The following is a 24,096-nucleotide window of genomic DNA, read 5'->3' as shown; positions in this document are numbered from 1 at the left end:
GGGGTCTGGCTGGTGGAACCCTGGGAAATGGACTGAGGGGGAGGAGAAATATGTGTCCAGAGAGGGGGGCCCAGCTCGAGGCACTTCTGCCTGTCACTTCCCTCCTTCTCCAGGTCCCTGCTATCTCCTTGGCTTATGAGTCAGCTGAAAGTGACATCATGAAGAGAGCTCCACGGAACCCCAAGACTGATAATCTGGTGAACCACCGTCTCATTGGCATGGCCTACGGACAGATTGGTGCGGCCAGAGGAAGGAGGGGTGAAGGGAGTGGGGAGTGGTGGCACCTGCCTGGTCACTAGACCCATCCTGGTTTTGAAGTCAGGGAGATATTTCTTTGGGGTGTTTTGTTTTGTTTTTGCTTTTGGGGGCCACACCCGCAGCATATGGAGGTTCCCAGGCTAGGGGTCGAATAGGAGCTGTAGCTGCCAGCCTACACCACGGCCACAGCAACGCAGGATCCGAGCCACATCTGTGACCTACACTGCAGCTCATGGCAACACCAGATCCTTCACCCACTGAGTGAGGCCAGGGATCGAACCTGCAACCTCATGGTTCCTAGTCAGATTCGTTTCCCCTGGGCCACAACAGGAATTCCCAGGGAGATATTTCTTAATGGCAAACTGTGCTAGACTCTGGGACATAAAAGACCATGGGTCTCTGGTCTAAGCTCACATTAAGATCCCAGTCCAAAGGGAGCACTCCATACACAAAATGATGGCATTTTCCACATGTCCAATAGTGAGTCTTGATAGGACACGTGCAGGAGTCCAAAGCAAGAGGACCCAGCAATCTCGAGAACAGTCAGAGAGGCCTTATGGGGGAAAGAGGACTTGGCGTTGGAAGATAGGGCTTAGACTAGTAAATGGATGGTCAGGTGTAGGGGACCAGAGGAGATCCGGTTGTCGAAAAGGGAATAAACCAGTTTGGTGGAGTGCTTCTTCCTGACAAAGTAGTAGTGGGAAATGAGGTTGTAGACACGGGTAGCATTTATACTGGGGCTAGCCTTGAAGGACATTTGAGAGCCATTAGAGGTCTTTGCTCTTGCGTTGCCAGGTACAGGGGAGACACGGGGGAGAGATGGAGACAGACAATCCCAATCCCTGGAGATGGAAGCGTACAGAAAAAAGCACAGATTTGAGAACCATACTATCTTTGAATCCCAATTTCATGACATACTGCCTGTATGACCCTGGACAATGATTTAATCTCTTTCGTGCCTCAGTTTTCCCATTTATGGACTGTAAATGATGGTTCAGAATTGTTAGCATCAGTGCCCATGGGGGCCCACACAGAGCACAGTGCGTGGTCCGTAGGCAAACATTACTGTCAGCGATGGCCATGGTCCAGGCATAGGGAATGGAGGTTTCAACCAAAGGAGAGTCAAGGGGCAGAGGTTACAGTGTGAGATCAAGGGAGGACTCGATGACTGTCCGGATGGCAGAGGAAATGGAGAGGGAGGAGTCTGACACTCACTGCATGGGGAGAGGGAATAAGCCCCTCTGAAGTCCTTTCCAGTTTTAAGGTTATGTGATTCAAAGATGACTCTGGATTTTAGCTTAGAAACAAATGTCAGAGTGTAGAGGCAAATCCTACAGAGACGGTGAGGTCCAATTGCTGCCGGCAGGAATCTTCAGCACTACAGCGCAGACATACATCAGTCCTGCTGGAAGCAAGTCCCAGGCACCACCCCTTCCAGGGGCTGCCTTTTGGGACCCTTCTCTGAGCCAGGTTCCCCTGACCTGTGACTCTATCACTCACAGGCATGATCCAGGCTCTGGCAGGATTCTTCACCTACTTTGTGATCCTGGCTGAGAATGGCTTTAAGCCCGTGGATCTGCTAGGCATACGCATCAACTGGGAAAACCGATACATCAATGACCTGGAGGACAGCTATGGACAGCAGTGGGTGAGTGAAAGGAGGCACCGGGCAGGCCGAGTGGCTGCCTCATCTCCAGTCCTCCAGGAGCTTTCTAACATCTGTCCTCGATTTCCAATCACATCAGCAAATATTCTTCACATCACCAATGTGACTTCATTTCTGTGTGCATTCCTACTGTCTCTTGTCTGTCTTTTATCTTCCTGGGTCTTTCTGGCTTCCTAGGACCTGGAGGTCTTCTTTGTCAAGCAATTTTTGGGGGCCGATTTCTGGTTTTCCAGGTTTTATCATCATTGCCCTGGAAACGAGTGCTGTATTCCCCACCCCCCACCCCACCCCCTCCTGTTATGCTCCTTTTCTCCATGGGAGTTTAAATAATAAGATTTTGGAGTTCCCACTGTGGCCCCATGGATTAAGAACCAGACTAGTATTCGTTGAGGATGCAGGTTCAATCCCTGGCCTTGCTCAGTGGGTTAAGGATCTGGTATAGCCGCAAGCTTTGGGGTAGGTCTCAGATGCAGTTCGGATCTAGTGTTGCTGGGGCTATGGTGTAGGCCAGCAGCTGCAGCTCCAATTCCACCCTTAGCCTGGGAACTTCCATATGCCACCAGAGTGGCGATTAAAATTTTTTAAAAATACATACAATTTTAAATCTAAAAATCTATGTTCTTTGCATATCTCTTCCTTGTCATTGTAAACTTTTTAAACTTAGAGGATGCCTCTCTGTATTAGTCTTTCCTAACCCCCAAGATGAGTGATGACTAAACTGAATCCCTCTAACCAACAGTGAGTGAGTGTTCAAGAACTTTAGGAAGTATGCTTGTTTGTATCTGTGAACACTCCTGTCCCAATTTCTAAGACAATAGGAGATACAACACCCCCTTTTTTTATTTTAGGGCTGCACCTGCGGCATATGGAAGCTCCCAGGCGAGGGGTCGAACTGGAGCTGCAGCTGCCAGCCTATGACACAGCCACAGCAATGCCACATCCAAGCCACGTCTTTGACCTACACTGTAGCTCACAGCAACCCTGGATCCTTAACCCACTGAGTGAGGCCAGGGATTGAACCTGTATCCTCATGGATACTAGTCGGGTCCGCTGAGGCTGAGCCACATCAGGAACTCCATGACACCCATTTTTGCTAGAAGCATAGGCCTATAGGGTTCACATAGTTTAGAGAGGACACAAAGTCAATTACCATCATCCTACAAATGAGGAATCTGAATCTAGAAAGATTGAATAATTTGCTCAGTGAAATCCTAAAAGAACTGGACTAGAATTCTGAACTGATTCCTGCGTGGCACTTTCCCACTTCACCAGGATGCCTCCAAACCAGTTAATTGCAAGTTTCTCAAAAGTATGTTAAAATCAGGGTTGTTGGAAAGTTTCCCTTCACACACAGCAGACTTCCACTATCTGAGCCTCACGAGGCCGAAAGATGTCAATGATTCCAGCCACCAACACTGCTCCAGGGTCCAAAGATGCCCAGAGTCCTCATTGCTGTGTACCTTGTCAGCATCTCCTCAACCCTCAAGTCAAGCCCCTCGTTAGTTTTCTTTCTTTCTGTCTGACTTTTTTTTTTTTTTTTTTTTTGCTTTTTAGGGCTGCACCCTCAGCAAATGGAGTTTCCCAGGCTAGGGGTCGAATCAGAGCCACAGCTGCCGGCCTACACCACAGCCACAGCAACGCGGGATCCGAGCCAAGTCTCTGATCTATACCACAGCTCACAGCAACGCCATGTCTTAACCACTGAGCAAGGCCAGGGATTGAACCCGCATCCTCATGGTTCCTAGTCAGGTTCGTTAACCACTGAGCCAGGAAGGGAACTCCAGCCCCTTGTTAGTTTTATATCTTGATACCATCTCCCTGCCACCAAGGTGAAGCTTGTTTATTTACAATAAATTAAAGATAATTAGAATTCATTTGAATTAACATCAAATTACATCAATGGCATCTTGAAGTACTGCAGGATGGGTTGAGAACAATTTCTCTGAGGAATAAATGCCATAAAGACAAGGCAGGCCAATGACTCCTCCATTGCTGTAATCCTCAATAATCAAGTATAGAGCTTCCCCACCCAGGAACTGCCCTACACGCTGACAGGTAGCTCCTTATCTTCTAAATACCTCTAGCAGCAATTCCATTGACCACCATCCATCCATTCATTCATTCAGCAAATATTTGTTGAGCATCTTCTATGCACTAGGTACTGTTTTGGCCCTGGGGATACGGTAGTGGATAAAAATGGCCAAGTTAATGCTCTCCTGGACCTTATAGTCTAGTTAGGGGCACAGGATGGGAGGGGAGAAAGATAATAACAAAATATATAACATATTGGGCCAACGGACTGTAAATCCAAGTGGAGTCCAAGAAGCGTTGGAATTGGGCTGTTAGGGTAGGTGAGATAGAAAGATAAAGATGGGGGTCAGAGAGAAAAGAGGCACTTAATATTTAAATTACAGAAAAATTGTGGCTATTAGAAAAGACACTATCTGGACTTTACCACAGGAGCAAGCAGCCCGGGTGGGTAGTGGCAGAAACCATGGGAGGAGCAGGAGATCAAAGTACTGTGAGACCATGGTATGGGAAGGATCATTCAAAAACGTAGGTATTTAAATCTCCAAAAAAATCAGGACAGGAGCAGTGAGAGTGACAATGAGTCAGGAGCTAAGATTTTCAAGTGATGGTGGGAGTGGCTGGGTTTTCATAGCTGGCTGCAGGGGAGGGTAGTGGTGGCATGATCTGATGCACAGAAATGTGCTGACTGGTCTCATTCTAAGTTCAACTCTTGGCTCATCGATTTCCAACCTTTGTTTTCTAATTGTTTAGGGCTTTATATTTCCCTCCAAGTACGACTTTGCCCATGTCCCATGAGGTTCTATCTGTAGTATCTCTTTATTGTTCAGTCCCACGAATTTTCAAATTCTTTTTTCAATATTATTTATAAACATGTTCAGTCTTGTTTGTTTGTGTATTTAACATGGGCTTTTTTCTCCAGTCTAATTTAGATGCACCTCTCCTGTGTTCCCATAGCCCTCTGTAATCTTCTTATAATCTACCTCCTAGGCTGATATAGTTAACATATTTATCTTCCCACTAGACGCTAAGTTCCTTCTGTGTAAAATGTGAATGAAAGAATTAACGAATGGGGAGTTCCCATTGTGGGGCAGCGGAAATGAATCTGACTAGTATCCATGAGGATGCAGGTTCAATCCCGGGCCTCGCTCAGTGGGTTAAGGATCCGACGCTGCCATGAGCTGTAGTGTAGGTCACAGACCCGGTTCCGATCCTGCATTGCTGTGGCTGTGGCGTAGGCCGGCAGCTGTAGCTCCAATTCAACCCCTGGTGGGAACTTCCATGTGCCATGAGTGCAGCCCTAAAAAGCAAAAAATTTTAAAAAAAGAAAAAAGAATTAACCAATGGTTAAGTGCCTCCATCTGGTCTCCTCTGCACGAAGTTCCCCTCCTGCCCCATCGTCCTTACCTATTTCTTCTGACTCTGCTTTTCTCTTAAAGTCGTCCTTCTTCTCCTTCTTTGGCCCTGCCCAGTGCATGCAGAAGTTCCTGGGCAGGGATCAAACCCTCACCATAGCTGTAACCAGAGTCACAGCAGTGACAACGGCAGACCCCCAGCTCGCGGAGCCACCAAGGAACTCCTCCACCTTCTTCTATACCGCCCTTCTTATTAACTTAATGTTCATTGAACCATACTACCTGCCATTCACTGAACTAAGCATGGGCAGGAGAATACAAAAATAAACAAGGGAGATGACTGCCCTTGAAGGGCTCTCTAACGAGGGGCCCTAACTCAGCCTTCCCGCCCAGGAAGGCAGGAGAAGGAAGAAATCTTTGAGGAATATCTGGATCCCTTCTGACACTAACAGCTCCCTTCTGCCCGCTCTCCCCCAGACCTATGAGCAGCGGAAGGTGGTGGAGTTCACGTGCCACACGGCCTTCTTCGTCAGCATCGTGATTGTGCAGTGGGCGGACCTCATCATCTGCAAGACCCGCCGCAACTCAGTCTTCCAGCAGGGCATGAAGTGAGCGCCGCCCACCGGCCCCGCCCACTCCCACGCTGCACCCCTCCCCCTCCCTCCCGATCCCCAACACACACTTTAACGTTTCTTCTCAGAAATAAGATCCTAATATTTGGGATCCTGGAGGAGACCTTCCTGGCTGCTTTTCTGTCCTACACTCCAGGCATGGACGTGGCCCTGCGAATGTACCCACTCAAGTGAGTAAGGGGAAGGATGCAACGACGGAGCGAGTCTGGGCCCAGGGGGAGCCCCGGGGAGGAAGTGCTTGAGCAGGGACGTGAAGAGGAGGGCAGGCGGCGCTCTGAAGTAAAGAGAACCCTCTGTGCTCCCACAGATGCACCTTATTTGGGGAGGGATTAGGGACTGTGCCAAATGGCTGCAACCCACCAGACATGCAAATTTAGTCGACTTTAGCAGCGCTTAACAGCGTGGTATCTTTTTTATGATAATGTGTGGTATAGGCGTCCCAGGCTGCATATTGCTTGGAGCCGATGTAATCATAAATAGAGCCTAATCTATGCGTGGCTAATTCTGCTGTACTTATGCAAATATGTCTTAATGTGCATACATGTGAGTGGGCACACTGAAATTCTTATTGTCTGGTGCCTTGTTTGGTTCAAGTCCCATGTTTTTATTGTTTTTTACAGCAGTATATGCTTGTGAGATTTTTCTATTTAACATTTTTATACAGAAATAAGCAAAACTCCCATTTCACTCCATTTTCTATGTGTTTACATGCTTTGCTCAGCTTTCTGTTCCTTGTAGTGTTTTGTACAATGCTTTGTGTTCTGTAGCTGCTCAATTAATGTTTAATAAAAAACATTGGGAAGTTCCCGTCGTGGCTCAGCAGTAATGAACCCAACTGGTATCCATGAGAATTCAGGTATGATCCCTGACCTCACTCAGTGGATTAAGGATCTGGAATTGCTGTGGCTGTGGTGTAGGCTGGCAGCTGTAGCTCTGATTCACCCTCTAGCCTGGGAACTTCCATATGCCACAGATGCGGCCCTACAAAAAGACCAAGACATTGGCACTGCCCTTAGATACTGACAATCCCAGGTTTCTATGACCTTGGACAAGACGGTAACCTTTCTGAGCCTCAGCTTTCCCTACAAAGTCTTGATAACACACACCTGGCAGACTGTTCTGAGAATTACATGCAGAAATGCATATAATGCACAGAGCATGGTAGTTGGGTCCAGATGGGTGTTTTGTTAACAGTAGCTCTGCTATTGTTGCTCTTCATGTCAACATATAAATGATAGTAAATACGGCTGATCATGAACTGTGCTCCCACTTTGTATGTAACTTCACCATAACTCATCACCTAATACTGGGATTATTTATTTTGTGTGTTTATCTAACCTCTTTTCCCTAATCGCTTGAGCTCTCTGAGATCAAAGACTATCATGTCTTGATTTCTATTTCCCCAAGACCTAACACAGACACAGAGCAGACATATGATAATTGTTGTTGAATGAATGTGGGACTGTATGTATGTAACTGTTTATATTGGTTGAGGGGTGTGTGTGTGTGTGTGTGTGTGTGTGTGTGTGTGTGTATAATGAACCATGACCTAGCCCTGCACTGTCCAATATGGTAGCCACCGTCCTTATGTGACTCCTGAGCTCTTGAAATATGGCCTGTGAGACTGAGAAACTGAATTTATGGTTTTAATGCACTGAAAGTTGAAAACTAAAGCAGTGTCCAATATTTTTTCTATTAATACAGCTTTATTGTTTTGGTTGGACTCCATTTTCCTTTAGCTATTAAAAATTTAGTGTCTGACTTAATGTATACTGTCAGTGTAAAATACTGGATTTTGAGGACTTGGGATAAAAAAGCATGTAAAATAACTCATTAATTACACTTATATTGACTGCATGTTGAAATGATTAATATTTTGGATATTTAAGATGAAATAAAATATACTAAAATTAATTGCACCTGTTCCTTTTTACTTATTTTCATGTGGCTACCAGAGAAAATTTTAAATTTCACATGTGGCACACAGTATATTTCTATCAGACAGGTCTAGGCCATCTTTCTTTCTTTCTTTCTTTTTTTTTTTTTTTGTCTTTTTAGGGCCATACCCGTGGCAAACAGAGGTTCCCAGGGTAGAGGTAGAATCTGAAATGCAGCTACCGGCCTACACTACAGCCACAGCAACACCAGATCCAAGCTGTGTCTGCGACCTACACCACAGTTTATGGCAACACCAGATCCTTAACCCACTGAGCAAGGCCAGGGATCGAACTGGCATCCTTGTGGTTACTAGTCAGACTCGTTTCCACTGAGCCACAACAGGAACTCCTGGTCTAGGCCATCTTTCTAACAACATCCAAGGGACACATGTGGTCCTGATTCAACCCCTCCCAGGGTCCATCTTCCTGGTCTATAGAAGAGGTTCATAAAGAAAAAGATTTCCATATCTTTGCAATACAAAAGAGTGCATATATTCCCTGGCAAGATATCCCCATGCATCTGGTCTCAGATAGACCCAGCCTGCTTGGACTTTGTGGGTGCAATGCCCACAGTACCCAGGAAGCAAAGGAAGAGGGTCTCTTTCCCTCAGCTACTCCCTGAAAGCCAGGGGATAATCTCTGTTTACACTGCATATACCTCTAATATGGCATTTATCACGTACTGTTCTCCTTGGCTTTTTGTGTTCCTGTCTTAGGCTCCTCTGCCCTCTCTCCCCAGGCTCTGACCTTCTCTAAGGCAGAGGCTGACCTCCCACACAACAAAGGAAACACTCAGGAGGTGGAGGGAGTGGGAGGGACTGGTAGTTTGGGGTTAGTAGATGCAAACTATTGCATTTGGAGTGGATAAACAATGAGATCCTGCTGTACAGCACAGGGAACTATAGTTACTTGTGATGGAACATGATGGAGGATAATGTGAGAAAAAGAATGTATGCGTGTGTGTGTGTGTGTGTGTGTGTGTGTGTGTGTAACTGGGTCACTTTGCCGTACAGCAGAAACTGACAGAACACTGTAAGTCAACTATTGTTTAAAAAAAATTTTTAAAGCCCAAAATGCTCACTCCCCACGCGTTGTTCTCTGCACCTGCCTTTCTCTGTCCCCTCTCTCTCCTCTCCCACTGATGAGCTTTTACTCTCTCCAGGATAACCTGGTGGCTGTGTGCCACTCCCTATAGCCTCCTCATCTTTATCTATGATGAAGTCAGAAAATTCATCATCCGTGGTCATCCTGGCGGTATGCTCCCCTGCACCCTGATCTGAGAGGTCACTAGCCTCCTGACCACCCCGGGTTCCTCTGGGCCCACTGCCCTTCCCCCAGCTCACTGCCTGGCGTGTGCCGCGCCCTGACCCTGCCCCCCTGTCCCTGCCCCACCACGATGCTCCTTGTCTTCGCTTCCCCATCTGCCTTTCTCCTCTTGACGCCTTCCCCAGTTCACTCTGCTCGCTTCTCTTGCACAGGCTGGCTGGAGAGGGAGACCTACTACTAAACTCAACAGAGGAAGAGCTTCACATGACACAGGGGTGTCCTGAGGGCCGGCTCGGGGAGGATTAGGGGTAGTGGGTCTGCGGGAACATCAGAGAGAGCATGTTAGTTGGGGCAGAGAGATGCCAGGAGGCAGCAATGATGAGAGAAGCAGGCAATCCTGGAGGGCACCGTGCATAGAAGAGGAGGTGGGTGGAGGGGAAGCCCAGCCTGCGTCTGACTGGAGCCCGGCAGGGAGGCTCAGTAACCAGACCAGAGAGTAAACCTTTGCAACAGCCCTCAGCTGCTGGACGTGTCGCCTCTGATTTTTAGAAGATAGGGATTACTGTGATGCTAGATCGTCATGGTAGCCAGGCAGGGAAAGCCTTTCGGGGACCACAGTCGAGGCTGGGAGGGGATCAGAATCAAGCACTCTTGTCTCTTGAGGACCAGCGCTCAAAGTCACTCTCCAAACCGATGGAGAGCAAGGACAGGACACGTGGAGCTGGGATCAGAGAAACGGAGGGGATGAGAGGGGAGCAGGGGAGCCACAACTTATGGGGGGGAGGCCCACAGCACCCACTCAGCCCTCAGATCAACTCACAGAATCATAGCGTTTTTGTGCTAGAAAAGACCTGATTTCATCAGGAAGAACCTCAGGTCCAGGAGGTTAAATGACTGGGGAGGGGTCAGGGGGTGAGAGGTGAATGTGGGGCCACCCCTCCTCTAAGGAAGGGGGCATGCCCTGTCCCCCAGCCCAGTCATTAGGGCAGCTCAATCCCATCCCACCCCTCGGCCTTTTTCTCTGGCCTTGAAATAGAAGCAGAAACAACGCTTCAGGCAAAGCAACCACCCCCTTGTGCCCCAGCTTCACGTGGGTGATGGACGGTCCCCAAAGCCTGATCCCCAAGCCTGGGCTCAGCCCTTGCGGCATCTCAGGTGGGTGGGGAGTCCCTGGGAGACTTTCCCTCCTGCCCACTCTCGGCGGCAGCTTTTCCTTCCTCTTCACCCACTCGCTGGCTTTTGCTTTGTGAGCCAGTCCACTTTGCCCTGTGGGCCGGTTCATTCTCAGGCTACTTTTATGTATTTATTTTTATTTTATTTTTTTAAGGGTCACATGTGCGGCACATGGAAGCCTGCTAGGGGTCAAATTGGAGCTACAGCTGCCAGCCTATGCCACAGCCACAGCAATGCTGGATCCTTAACCCACTGAATGGGGCCAGGGATTGAACCCACATCCTCATGGATGCGAGTTGAGTTCATTTCCACTGAGCCACAAGGAGAACTCCATTCTCAGGCTTCTTTTAGACAAGAGGTTTGGCTACGCAGGAAAGCATACACAGAGAGAAATGCGAAGAAAAGCTGGGGGAAATCGGAGACTGTCACCAAAAACAAAGCACATGTGCTAAGTGACTGCACACTATGTGTGACAGTGGACAAAGGACTTTACACACAGCACCCATTAATCCATACAAGCAAGACATTCTTAGCACCCCTCCCCGTTTTATAGACGGGGAAACCAGGGTCTGTCCGATTCCAGAACTTGTACCCACAGCCATTTTCAGACTAGTCTTACAATGAGGGCTGGGCCAAAAATACACAGATGCGAAAACGAAAAAGAAAAAAAGAAAAAGGCTGGTGATGGAGAAAGGGCCGTGGACGGATCTGGAAGATGAGAGGCCATGGGCGAGCCAAGAGCAGGCCTGTCGTAAGGTCCAGCAGCCCCTCTTGCCCACGCTGGCCCTCCTCCTCCTGCCTGTCCCCACCCCCAACACAAGGTCGTCTAGGGACAGGGCTCTATCAGTCTGGGGTCCTTCCTCGCTGCTGACAGGGCTGAACCAGACCTCGGAAGATGGAGGGGCCGGGGTGTGTGTGAGTGGGGTGGGGAGGGGGCCTGAGGAAGGGCCAGCGCCTCAGGTTTCAGCAGCAGGAGCTTCGGGTGTCTGGTGGGTTAAAAATACAGAGGCCCCAACTTAGGGTCATTTGATACCAGTGGCTGAGCCTGAAGGCGGGGCCTAGAGGGCAGGGACTGAGTAGAAAGTAAAAAGCAAAGAATCTGAGAGGAGGATGGGGAGGCGGGGAGGGAAGGCAGCTGCTGGAAAGGATTTGGGCGGCTCTGGACAGCCAGGGGGGGAGGAGAGGGAGGGACGGATGACACAGTCTGGTAGCTGCAGGAGGGGAAGGGCACGGCCAGCCTGGCCACCACTTGGTCCCACCTCACCCTGGGGGGAGGAAGGGTCAGAGGCATGATGCAATGAATCTCAGGGTCCCAGCATGTCTGGTGTCTGTCCCAGCGGTCCCCCCTTCCCCAGAGCGCAGCAGAAAAGAGCAGGCGGTCAGCACTGGACGTCATCTAGGTCACGGACGTCTGGGCGGGCCTGTCGTTTCTCCCGTTGGCTCTGCTGTGGCTGTGTGGCTGTGGGCACGCTGGCCACTCTCCTGTGAGGCCAGGAGATGGTTTCTGAGGTCTCTCCAGCTCCAACATGCACTGCTTAGGCGCGCTCTGGCCTCTCCTGCTCCAGTGACAGCTGTCGCTCTTGGACCCACTCCTGCCACGTTCTTGAGATTCTCGCTGGCCTTCCCCGCTTAGCCACGTAAGGTCTGCCCCACGGGTGTGCAGAAAAGTTGTTCCTCTAACATCACTTCATGGTGCGGAATACACACCTGTCCCTCCAACATCAGAGCTACTCAGGGTGGGGATGGGGGCTTCTGACTTGGACCTAGCCTCTCTCTGTCCTCTCGTTGCTCAGCTTACCCGTGCATGGTAAGGGCCCCGGAGGGCCGTGACGAGGGTCCTCCCTTCACGGTACCCAGAGCTGAACTCATCCACTCTGCCCTCACCCCCAAGCAGGATCTAGGACGTGAGAGCCTCTCCCCCACCAACTCTGCTTTGGCCATCAGTGCACAGAATTAATCAGCATCCCCAGCTCAGGGCACCGGGCCCACCTCTTCATAACTTCCCAGTGTTGATTCTTTTCCCCTGCTGTTTATACCTCGTCCCTTTCATCTTATCAAAGACATAGGAATGCATAGGTGCTATTCCCTTTTCCTGGAATCATTCAGCCTGGGGAATCCTTCCTTCCCACCGTGCCCTAGAAAACCGGTCCCATAGGATCCGAGTAGAGAGTACGAGCAGGAGGCAGCCGCCGAATGACTTTCCTCCTCTGCATCGCGGGCCTGTGGGCAGAGAAGCCCCAGATCCGAATCTCCAAGGCTGGATGCCGGCCAGCACTTCACGCCCCACGCCCCATCCTTCCCCTGCGTTCTCCAGTGAGGAGTGTTGAGTGAAGCAAAGGAAACGGGCTGGAGCTGAGCCAGGGCGCCGGTCCTGGACGCGGCTCCATCTTTTATTCAGAGAATGACCTCATCCTTGGTCTTGGTTCTTTAAAGGGAAGTGCAGGGGGTCTCTTTCCTGCAGCCTGGATTGCATTTGCACTGCCCCCCATCCTCCACAGCATCAAAGAAACAGACTTGACCTAGAAGAGAGTCCCAGGTTTGAGGATTTAGAGTCAAGACTGCATTTGTCCCCCTTCGACGAATTTATTACGGATTTAACCTCTGGCCCAGAATACCTCCTCCTCTCGGGGCCCCATTGCCCTCTCTCTGGGGACCCCTGCCCTCCTGAAATTCTCTCTGATCACCCCAAACCTCCCCTCCCCCAGCCCCAGCTTCATTTACCTCCGACTCATCTGGTCTTATTTTTAGCTCCAGCTTTTTTCCTTTCTTAATATGGCGATGAGCTCTTAGGCCAGTGTGGGGACAGGGGCTGAGGAGCCCTGGGCATTGAGGGAGGGGGAGGGGAAGGAAGCTCTGAGAGCCTGGGTGAGAGGTGCTAGAGGTAGGAGGATCCCGGCCCTCACGGAGCCGGCCTGGCCGCAGAAGGTTATCTGTCTCTCCTGCCAATCCTGGAGACATATTTAGACAGGACCAGGTGGGGGCCGAGGGGTGCCAACCTCGGGGGCAGCTCCGGTTCCCTCCCCGCCCCTGCTCCTATTCCTCCTCCTGACCCTTTTTCTCTTGGCTCTGTCGGCAATTTCTCCAGGACCCAGCAGCGTCCTCTGTCCACTGCTCTGGGCCGTTCCCCCCCCCACCCCCCCCCAACTCAGGATTCGGGACCCAGGGGCTCCTCCCTCCCCCAGCTAACCTCTTCTGGACCAGGAGAGCCGACCCAGACCCCTCTACCTCCATGAGCGCTGCAGACAGGATGGGGGCCAGAGCTGTGCCCGGCCTGCGGCTGGCACTGCTGTTACTGCTGGTGCTAGGGACACCCAAGTCAGGGGTGCACGGGGAGGAAGGGCTGGACTTCCCCCAGTATGATGGTGTGGACCGTGTGGTCAACGTCAACGCAAAGAACTACAAGAATGTGTTTAAGAAGTATGAGGTGCTGGCACTGCTCTACCACGAACCCCCCGAGGACGACAAGGCCTCACAAAAACAGTTTGAGTTGGAGGAGCTGATCCTGGAGGTGAGTGGCGGGGTGTGCAGGCCTGCGGAGCCCACCAACCCCTCTCTGCAACCCCTCGCCTGCAACTCCACGTAGGTCTTGGAAGGTGGGATCTGGGGGTGAGGGCCGGGGCTGCAGGACCCTGTCTCGACCAACAGGACACAAGGGGCATGTGACCTTAGCCGAAAGAGAAACAGAGATTCAGGAACTCAAAAGTACTGCCCGAATCGGGCAGTTTTGAGGGGGAGGAGGAAGTGCAGGGGGACCTCTCCTCATTGCATAGGAGGCTGGCAGTACTGGGTTTGCCTAGGACTGGGGTGACCTTGGAAGGGGGGGGAAGGAGGGAAAGAGAGTTTCCTCAGGCAAATGAGAAGAACTGCAGTGCACCCCCCAAATCTACTTTCTAGCCAGGATGTGCCCCCTCTCTATATACTTTCAGGGCCACACACCAAAGAGATCCGAACTGAGTATAAATTTCAATGTTACAGCCGTTTAACTTGCATGTCACTTGTTTAATGGCCAAAGGCTTAGTAGATACCACGGTGTCTCCCATTGGCCTCTTAGTCTCCCCCTCCCTCCCCCTCCCTCACCAGCCCCATCTGCCCCTATTGGATCGGGCTGGGCATCTCCACTGGAAAATTCTTGCTTGGAGGAGGGTCCACAATGCCTTCCCCCAACCTGTCTTTGTGGGAACTTTCTCCTCACCCCCAAACTGACCTGGGGCACCGAGTTATGAGAGCCTATTGTTACAAGGGGAAAGAGCCCACATTTAGAAATGACTGGGAGGGAGTTCCCATCGTGGCTCAGTGGTTAAGGAATCCGACTAGGAACCATGAGGTTGCAGATTCGATCCCTGGCCTCGTTCAGTGGGTTAAGGATCCAGCATTGCCGTGAGCTGTGGTGTAGGTCACAGACTCAGCTCGGATCTGGCATTGCTGTAGCTCTGGAGTAGGCCAGTGGCAACAGCTCTGATTAGACCCCTAGCCTGGGAACCTCTATATGCCACGGGTGCAGCCCTAGAAAAAAACAACAAAAAAAAAGATAACTGAGAGTTGTGGTCACACACACAACCCCTACCCCCTGCCCCCAGGAGTGGGATGTGTGGCATCTCCTTGGCCAAGCTGCCGCAGCCCCTTCCCTAGCTTGGCACTGCAGAGGGGCCCCAGCTTGCCCAGAGCTTGGACTATTTCAGGGCAAGACACCAGTATTACAGGCTCCTGTTTCTGTGTGCCCCTGCTGGGCACTGGAACCCACCGTCTGATTAATGAGCTGAGTATTTTTATCCCGAGTGCTCAGCATCCCTCTCCAGCCACCTGCCAACCACCTCTCTGGCCCATCCTCCTAAGAACCTGAGCGCCCGAGCGTCCGTGTTAGGTGGGGTAAAGCTGCAAATGGTGCCCAAGGCAGAGAGCATTGGGGTTGCGAGCCCGGTTGGGAGGCCTAGGGTGTAACTGCCCTAGGAGGGCTAAAGTAGACAGTGAAAGAGGAAGTCCCACCGGATTGAGGAGAGCCCGGCCCCTTTCACCTCAGGTCTCCCCGTCAGTCTCTCTGCCTCTGAGAGCAACCAGTGGTGGCACAGGGACCTCTACTCTCAGCTCTCTGGCTTTCCCTGCTCCTCAGCAACATGACCAGATCTCACTATCACCCTCTTGCCCTCCAAGATTCTTCCCACTGGGAGTCACTCTAAAGAATCCCAAAGGACATCTAATGTCACCCCCACACTGAGCATGGCCTTTGATCAGTAGGGAGTAGGGGACTCAGCTCTGAAGGAAGGAAGGGCCTCAGTCATTCTGAAGCCAGACCCCTCCGCATCCCTAAGGAACCCGGAAGTACATGCACAGTGCCGGAAAGTTCAACGTAAGAGGCACACGGTACATGAGCAGTAAATGTTCAAGGATTAAAATTGAACCAAAGACCAAAATGGTAGCGTGGTAGAGAAAGTGGAAATACCCTGGATCCTAGCACAGGGTCAGGGTCGACTCATATTCCCTGCATTTCAAAGGACCCACCTTGAAAGCAAGAGATGAGGAATAGTGGTTACTAAGAATTCCAGGGGCTGATTTTAATCCTAACTCTCCCTTCAGTTAGCAGCCCAAGTTCTAGAAGACAAGGGTGTTGGCTTCGGGATGGTGGACTCTGAGAAGGACGCGGCCGTAGCCAAGAAACTAGGTAAAGGCGAGGAGGGAAGGGCGTGGGGGGGGGAGGTGGTGAGTGAGAAATTCGAAGGGTTATGGCTGGGTGGTGCCAGCTTCTCCTTTATTCCTTAGAGAGACCCATGATCAAATCCCAGAGAGAGGTGGAGGTGTCATTCTTTGTATCAACCTGAAAAACAGAGCTAGCAGAGTTCCCGACATGGTGCAGCGGAAACGAATCCGACTAGGAACCATGAGGTTGCAGGTTCCATCCCTGGCCTCGCTCAGTGGGTTAAGGATCCAGCATTGCTGTGAGCCGTGGTGTAGGTCGTAGACGTGGCTCGGATCTGGTGTTGCGGCGGCTCTGGTGTAGGCCGGCGGCAACGGCTCCGATTTAGACCCCTAGCCTGGGAACCTCCATATGCCGCGGGTGTGGCCCTAAAAAAAGACAAAAAAAAAAAAAAAACAGAGCTAGGTGCTGGAGGAAAGGGGAAATCTGGAAACCCAAGCAGGGCTGGAGAGGCCTCTGCAAACGCCTCTTCCAACCCATCCCCCTCCAGAGCTGTGGGCGGGGTGTTACAGCACCAGCCACCAGGGGGCAGCACAGGCCTGAGACTGGACTCCGGATGTGGGTGGGGGAGGGGTGGTCAGCAATGAAGTCATCTGGTCAGTAATAGCAGAAGGTTAAAGGGCTGGACCCGAGAATCAGCAACTAGAGTCCTCAGAGGAGGTACCAGAAACGCCTGTCTCTGGTCGTGGCAGGCAGGCAAAGGGAGACATCTTGCTAGATGATGTCTCCCTACGTCTTCCCCTAGCACCCCCGCTGGATCCCAGCTTCTCTTTGGAGAGGCCCCGCTGGATCCCTAGTTACCTGGGCTAAATCCAGGGGCAAACATACCAGGGATGTAGGAGCTAAGAGTCAGTGGAGGTGAAGGCTGTGGGGTCCGGTGGGATTATGGAATGGGCTGCGACCCTGGACTTGGACCCTTGGCTCTGTGGGAAGGTTGGAATCATGGCGCACCTCTGGCTCACTCCCCAGGGCTAACTGAAGAGGACAGCATTTATGTATTCAAAGGAGATGAAGTCATTGAGTATGATGGCGAGTTTTCTGCTGACACCCTGGTGGAGTTTCTGCTTGATGTAAGGATTCCCCTGGACCTAATGGTGCCTCCCTAGTGTCTGACCAACTCCAACCACACACACACACACACACACACACACACACACACACACACACACACACACACACACACACTCAGAGGCAACTTAGAGCCTTTTCCTCCAAGTTCCCAGCCCTCTTTTCCCTGATCCCTTTCCCTGCCTCTATGGCTGAGACAGAATCTCACACTCTTCCTTCTATGTCCTTGTTCCTCCAGGTCCTAGAGGACCCTGTGGAACTGATTGAGGGGGAACGAGAGCTGCAGGCATTCGAGAATATTGAAGATGAGATCAAACTCATTGGCTACTTCAAGAACAAAGACTCAGAGCGTGGGTAACCCTCAGAGCCCACTGTCCCTCTGCGCCGGTCCCTCAATTTACCTGTCCTCCTGCCTCCCCACTACACCCACGGGCTCAGCAGCCCTGCCGCCTCACTCCTCTTGCCATGGTGGGTCCATCAGCTACTCTGATCTGCCGGCTCTCTGCTGGTTTCTCAGACAGGCATCTTCAGCACTGCCCTCCCTCCCCAGTTAACCACTCTCAGAGGGGGGTGGGTCTCAGGATGAACCCACAGCAGAAACGAATCCGTTTAGAAACCATGAGGTTGTGGGTTTGATCCCTGGCCTTGCTCAGTGGGTTAAGGATCTGGCATTGCTGTGAGCTTCTGTGTAGGTCGCAGATGCGGCTTGGATCCTGCATTGCTGTGGCTGTGGCATAGCCTAGTGGCTGTAGTTCTGATTTGTCCCCTAGCCTGGGAACTTCCATGTGCCGTGGGTGCGGCCCTAAAAAGCAAAAAAAAAAAAAAAAAAAAAAAAAAGAAGAAGAAGAACCAGGGAACCAGGGAGAGATAGAGGGGGCCTGGTTCCATGGCAGACTCTGGCTCTCCCCCGAGACTGACTCTGCATCCCCCCTCAGATTACAAAGCCTTCGAGGACGCAGCAGAGGAGTTTCATCCCTACATCCCCTTCTTCGCCACCTTCGACAGCAAGGTCTGTATTAGGGCTCCTTCAGCCCCCTCTCCCAGAATCGGTGGGGGACCTCCTCCCCGCCTACACACCAACTCTCCCCATCCCCACCTCACAAATTTTGGATGATCGAACCCACCCCCTGATGTCCAACCAAAGCCCAGAGACGTTAAGACACTGGTCCAGTGTCACAGCGGCAGTGATGAGTGCCTGATATCTGCCCCCCTATAATACTGCTTCTCACCATGACCGTGTCCCTTGCTCCACTCCCTCCACCCCGCCCCTTCCCCCAAAAGGTGGCAAAGAAGCTGACCCTGAAGCTGAACGAGATCGATTTCTACGAGGCCTTCATGGAAGAGCCTGTGACCATCCCAGACAAGCCCAACAGCGAAGAGGAGATTGTCCACTTCGTGGAGAAGCACAGGAGGTAGGAGCGGGGGGGCAACCCTCTGAGCAGGGAAGACTCCTCCCCCCAGCTAGAACACACACACACATCTGCAAAATGGGCCAACCAGGAGTCCCATCTCCCCTGGAGATGGATATATTTCTGTGTACCAGTGCTCACTGATACAATGACCATTTTGCATAATATTTTGCACCCCAGCACTCAGCCAGGAGCCTTACACGCAGACAGTGCTCCGTAGACGCGCTCCTTACACACATTGCAATGTTGGCTGTGACCAGTGTTGAGTGCCTGGGGACTCTGAGGTGCTATTTCTATGGTTCTATTTAATGCTTTGAACAACCTCAGTTTAAAAGATTCCACAGACAGTTAAGTGTCAGAACTGGATTCTAAACCCAATCTGGCCTGTGTTCTTTCTCATATGTTACCCTACACCAGCGGTGCTCAACAGGGGATATTTGGCAATGTCTGGAGACATTTTTGGTTGGAGAAGAGTACCAGCACTTGGTGGGTAGAGGCCAAGGATGCAGCTAAATACCTACCATGCACAGAACAGCCCTCCCACAGCGAAGAATTATCTGGGCCCAAATGTCACTAGTGCTAAGGCTGACAAACCCTGCCCTACACTGTCACATAATTCTCTTCCTTCACCATACTCCGCAACTGGCAATACCCTTTTATCAGTGGAAAACACGGCTTACGCTCTCTCCCACTAGAGGGTGGTCCCCTTCATCAGGGCAGGGATAGGTTTGCCTTGTTCAACTCTGTCTACTCAGCGCTGAGCACAGTGTCTGGAGCATCTCCAACATTCCATTTTATTGAATGAATGAGTGAATGAATGAACGAGGGAACACACACCCAGATGTCCAGTTCTTTCTCCCAAAGTCTCTCTCCCAGTCCCCTTGCCCACCCTCCACTCTCCCACCTGCTTTACCCATGCAACGATCTGGGCCTGATGCCCAGAGCTTAGACTTTGCCAGATGGCTTTGTTCCAGGCTACAAGCTGTCTCTGCCCTAGGCATGACCCTGTGGCAGCCTCTGCTATGGGGACCCTCTGGAGCCAAGGGTGTCCTTCTCACCCACTGAGGAGTGACTTTCCCTCTCTCTTCTAGATCAACCCTGAGGAAACTGAAGCCTGAGAGTATGTATGAGACCTGGGTGAGTGCTCCTGGGCGGGGCAAGGCTCTCAGGGGAACATCGTGGCTGAAAACTCAAGTCCTAGAACCACCCGACGCTGCTGCTCCTCATGTCTTGTTTGTAGGAAAGGCAGTGCACCATCATAGGCTGAGGGTTCCTGTTCAGAAGAACGTGTCAGGAGTTGGGAGACACCCATAACTTGATGAAGATGACAAGGGTTGGGGAGCCCCAAGCTCTGGGGCTGAGGGGTTTGCCAGAGGAGGTGTGGGGGCCCTGGAACAGAAGAGGGCGGTGTACTTGGAAAAACATCACCACCACAAGAATATATCTGATTCAGAAGCTGGATTGCCACAAAATTCAGGTCCAAGGAAGATCTAGGGTCTGTTTTGGGGCTCCCTAAGTTCAGGAAATATAGCTACGATCCCCTCTCACCCTCAACAGGAGGATGATATGGACGGAATTCATATTGTGGCCTTTGCAGAAGAAGCTGATCCTGGTGAGGGAGGAACACAGGATGGGGGGGGGGGGGTGGGCAGGGGCACTGGCGCGGGGCATAGGCTCTTCATACATAAGATGTGGGGGGTTTTGTTTGTTTTGGCTGTGCCTGCGGCATGCGGAAAATCCCGGGTCAGGGACTGAATCTGTTTCACAGCTGTAACCAGAGCCACAGCCGTGATAATACTGTATCCTTAACCTGCTGGGTCACGAGGGAACTCCAGGATGTGTTTTGTTAGAGTATAGTTTACAAGCGGCCTGGGGCTAGACACGTGGAGATGTGGGAGGCGGGAAAGAGGTCTGGACTCCTGTTTCCTCTGTGCCCCACCTCACACTTGTGTCACCTGTGTCCCCTCCAAGATGGCTATGAATTCTTAGAGACTCTCAAGTCTGTGGCCCAAGATAACACTGATAACCCTGATCTCAGCATCATCTGGATTGACCCTGATGACTTCCCCCTGGTAAGAGACATCCCTCTGGCACTGTGATCCTAAGCTGGGCATGGGCTGGGGCACTTCCAAGGGGAAGGAAGCCTGTTTGGGAGTTCCCGTCCCCATCTCTTAGCTGGAGGGCTCTGTTGCCTGCACAGGGGCACGGAGGGCGTGGAGGGCATCCTGAGAAAGGGGAGACAGGAGGGAGGTGTGGGAACAACAGGATTCCCAGAGCAGAGGCTGAGCAGGTAGCTCATGTGCCCAGGGCTGGCTCCTTCTAGAGCAATCCAGAGTTTGGGGCAGCAGCAGGTCACATGAACCCTGCCTGTGGGTGTACACAATGACAGCACCAAAGCGCAGAGATTCCATGTCTCAGGGCTTTGTTCCCAGCTGAATCCCCAACACTTAGCACTCTTTGTTGAAAGAGGAACTAGATGAACAAACAGAAATGCGAGGACCATTGGCAATTACGGAGTTGAACTACCTTACAGATGTAGAAACTGAGGGCTGGGGAGAAGTGATTTGCCCAAAGTCACAAGATCAATCAGTATTGGAACAGGGTTTCCTATCTAGTTTTCTTGGGGAAGGAGGGGCCAAAGGCCCCCAGCTGATACTTTCCTCTTGGGGTATCTGCTTTTTTTTTTTTTTCTTCTTTTTTGGCTGCCCCTCGGCACATGGAGTTCCTGGGCCAGGGATCAGATCCAAGCCACAGTTGCAACCTAAGCTGAAGCTGCAGCCACGTGGGATCCCTAACCCACTGCACCGGGCTGGGGATCAAACCTGTGTTCTCAGTGCCCCCAAGACACTACCGGTCCCATTGCACCACAGCGGGAACTCCTGGGATATCGAATCTTTTTTTTTTTTTTTGCTTTTTAGGCCCGCACTCGAGGCATATGGAGGGTTCCACGCTAGGGGTCAAATCGGAGCTACAGCTGCCAGTCTATACCACAGTCACAGCAACGGAGGATCAGAGCCGTGTCTGTAACCTACACCACAGCTCATGGCAACACCTGGATCTTTAACCCACTGAGCGAGGCCAGGGATCAAACCCACAACCTCATGGTTCCTAGTTGTATTCATTTCCACTGCGCCACAACGGGAACTCCTGGGATGTCTACTCTTTAATGCTCTGTTCTACCCTTTCCCTTCAGGGCGGACAGGTGGACCCCTCCCCCCCGCCACCACCCAGCTCCCAACGGGTTCATAATGTCCCCACTCTACCCCTGGCCTGAACCGCACACGCACCCTCCTGAACTCAGGGGTTCCTAGACTCATTAAGTGGCCATATGTGGTCTCTCCACAGCTGGTTCCCTACTGGGAGAAGACATTCGACATCGACCTATCGGCCCCACAAATAGGAGTCGTCAACGTCACTGATGTGAGTTTCCTTCTCCCCTCATCCCCCGGTGACCCCCAACTCTGCTCCCGGTGTAGCTGGTTCTCCTCTGCTCTGCTAACTAGGAGCGGAGCCCTTCCCAGAGGCATCAGACATGCCCAGTCTAATGGCTGGAAGAGAGGGAGAGATTCCTGCCCTGAACTCACCCCCGTCTCTACCTGTTGTGATGGGCTGCTCCTCCCTCAGAGCCGGGTTCGAATCCTCTCTCCTCCAGCCAGTCTTTCCAGATCTCGCATTTGGAATCATTCTCTTGTTGGCACTCTCCCACAGCCCATTTGGCCTTGAGAACATGACTTTTACTTGGCCATTTATGTGTTGTGTCTCTCTTCCAGTAGACTTTGAGCTTTTTGAAGGCAGAAATCTCATTCGCACATAGCAGGTGCTTTAAAAATATTTGTTGAGTTGAACTGAGTAAGTCACAGTCCGCCTTCCTATAATTCCCAGTCTAACTGAGGAGGTAGGTATTCTGTTGATTACCAGACCAGATCTGGTAAACTCTATGGTAGAGATACTAACAAAATGCTGGGAAGACACAGAAATCAAAGTGTTTCTGCTTGAGAATCCCAGAGGTTTTAAAAGGAGTAGCACTTAAAGTGGAGACTGATGTAAATCAACTATACCTCAGTTTTTAAAAATAAAAAATAAACGTAATTCTTAAAAATTAAAATACAGTGGACATTGTTCAGTGTATAAGAGTTCTACAAGTGGAAATTATGAGAAGTCATTTCCGAACTGATGGAAAAGTTAGTGCAGATGGTCAAAAAGTAGGAAAATGAGTATCAAGTTTGGGAAAAAGGCACTTCATTTTTTTATGGCTTGAGAATCTAGAGATCTCTGAGGATAATGCTGGAAAAGCAGGTTTTGCAAAGTCTTTTTTTTTTTTTGTCTTTTTGCCTTTTCTAGGGCTATTCCCACGGCATATGGAGGTTCCCAGGCTAGGGGTCTAATTGGAGCTGTAGCCGTCAGCCTATGCCAGGGCCACAGCAACACAGGATCTGAGCCGCGTCTGTGACCTACACTACAGCTCATGACAACGGCAACGCCGGATCCTTAACCCACTGAGCAAGGCCAGGGATTGAACCTGCAACCTCATGATTCCTAGTCGGATTCGTTAACCACTGAGCCACGACAGGAACTCCTGCAAAGTCTTGAATGCTGAAGCGTTGCCGACCTTATTCTCCAGGCCGTGAAGAGCCACCAGTCTTACATCAAGGGTGGGATTGAGAGGTCTGCTCTAGGCAGCTCAGCATGGCAAAAGTTTGTAAGAAAGACTGAACGGAGAAGGTCTACTTGCTGATCCAGCCGTTCTTTCTACTCCCATGGTCATGATTCTAACCTAAACCTACACAGGGGCAGTTTCCCTGCCCACTGACAGATGAAGAGGAGAGACAGAGGATGTACAGGGTCCAGTGAGTGGGAGGACGGCTTGAAAGATCTACATGGGGCTTAGCTCTGATCCCTTGTCTTGCCATGTCCTAGGCGGACAGCATATGGATGGAGATGGATGACGAAGAGGACCTGCCTTCTGCTGAGGAGCTGGAAGACTGGCTGGAGGATGTGCTGTCCGGCGAGATCAACACAGAGGATGATGACGAAGAAGATGATGACGATGATGATGACGACGACTAGGTGCTGGGCAGCCATCACCCAGCCCCACCTGCCCTCCTCATGCTCCCTCCTGCCCTCCCTGTCCTTCCTTGAGCGCCTCCAGGGACACCAGGTCATCCTCTGGCTTGGGGCCCTTGAGGTCTCTATGTTGGGTGCTGAGATCCAAGGAGCTACCTTTCCCTACACACCGGCCCAGCTCTCTGACTTGTGTTTCCTGTCCCACGATATCCCTGTATCCATTTTTTGTTTCTTCCACCGCCCCCCACATGCGCTTTCTTGCGATTCCCTCTTGCCGCATCTAAGGGCCCTCATCTCTCTTCCGCTCGCTCCCTCCACCTGAGCACATGCTTACCCCACTCTCTCAAATCCTCTATCTTTCTGACTGTCCTCTCCCTGGCCAGGAGGATGGGAGGGTACTGTGTTTGGGGCTGCATCTCAGCAATCTCTTGTTAATGTATTTGGGTCAAACGAGAGACCTTAATAAAGGATCTGGGGCACCATGAGCAAGTGTCTGCTGATGGGGTCTCACCCTGCGGCAGGAGGGAGGCAGCCAGAGGATGGGGGATGTA

At 51.3% G+C, this 24,096-nt stretch overlaps 2 protein-coding genes across 2 annotated transcripts in view; both read left to right on the top strand.

The window, feature by feature from the left end:
• ATP1A4 (ATPase Na+/K+ transporting subunit alpha 4) overlaps positions 1-9,661 on the top strand; it is a 43,083-nt gene extending 33,422 nt beyond the window's left edge. The window contains exons 18-23 of the mRNA XM_047784179.1: positions 114-237; positions 1,761-1,906; positions 5,785-5,915; positions 6,008-6,109; positions 9,039-9,130; positions 9,355-9,661. Coding sequence (XP_047640135.1) covers positions 114-237; positions 1,761-1,906; positions 5,785-5,915; positions 6,008-6,109; positions 9,039-9,130; positions 9,355-9,383 — 624 coding nt within the window. The 3' untranslated portion in view covers positions 9,384-9,661. The remainder of the gene's footprint in view (positions 1-113; positions 238-1,760; positions 1,907-5,784; positions 5,916-6,007; positions 6,110-9,038; positions 9,131-9,354) is intronic.
• A 3,544-nt stretch (positions 9,662-13,205) lies between these two features.
• On the top strand, positions 13,206-24,030 carry CASQ1 (calsequestrin 1). Its single transcript, XM_047784176.1, has 11 exons — positions 13,206-13,823; positions 15,887-15,971; positions 16,974-17,074; positions 17,311-17,422; positions 18,008-18,081; positions 18,354-18,484; positions 19,573-19,618; positions 20,039-20,093; positions 20,453-20,553; positions 21,827-21,901; positions 23,399-24,030. The coding sequence occupies exons 1-11, from the start codon at positions 13,545-13,547 to the stop codon at positions 23,546-23,548; spliced, it is 1,209 nt and encodes a 402-aa protein (XP_047640132.1). The 5' UTR covers positions 13,206-13,544; the 3' UTR covers positions 23,549-24,030.
• The last annotated feature ends 66 nt before the right edge of the window (positions 24,031-24,096 follow it).

The sequence above is a fragment of the Phacochoerus africanus genome, chromosome 6 (genome assembly GCF_016906955.1).
Source record: "Phacochoerus africanus isolate WHEZ1 chromosome 6, ROS_Pafr_v1, whole genome shotgun sequence".
NCBI classification, from domain to species: Eukaryota; Metazoa; Chordata; class Mammalia; order Artiodactyla; family Suidae; genus Phacochoerus; species Phacochoerus africanus.
This window is presented reverse-complemented; position numbering and strand designations above follow the sequence as displayed.

Bases quoted from the DNA above. Each gene is read 5' to 3' on its own strand.
- CASQ1 (XM_047784176.1), top strand. From the start codon at position 13,545: ATGAGCGCTGCAGACAGGATGGGGGCCAGAGCTGTGCCCGGCCTGCGG. The intron at 17,075-17,310 runs GTAAGGATTCCC...TTGTTCCTCCAG, and splicing joins TGGTGGAGTTTCTGCTTGAT to GTCCTAGAGGACCCTGTGGA. The intron at 20,554-21,826 runs GTAAGAGACATC...GTCTCTCCACAG, and splicing joins ACCCTGATGACTTCCCCCTG to CTGGTTCCCTACTGGGAGAA.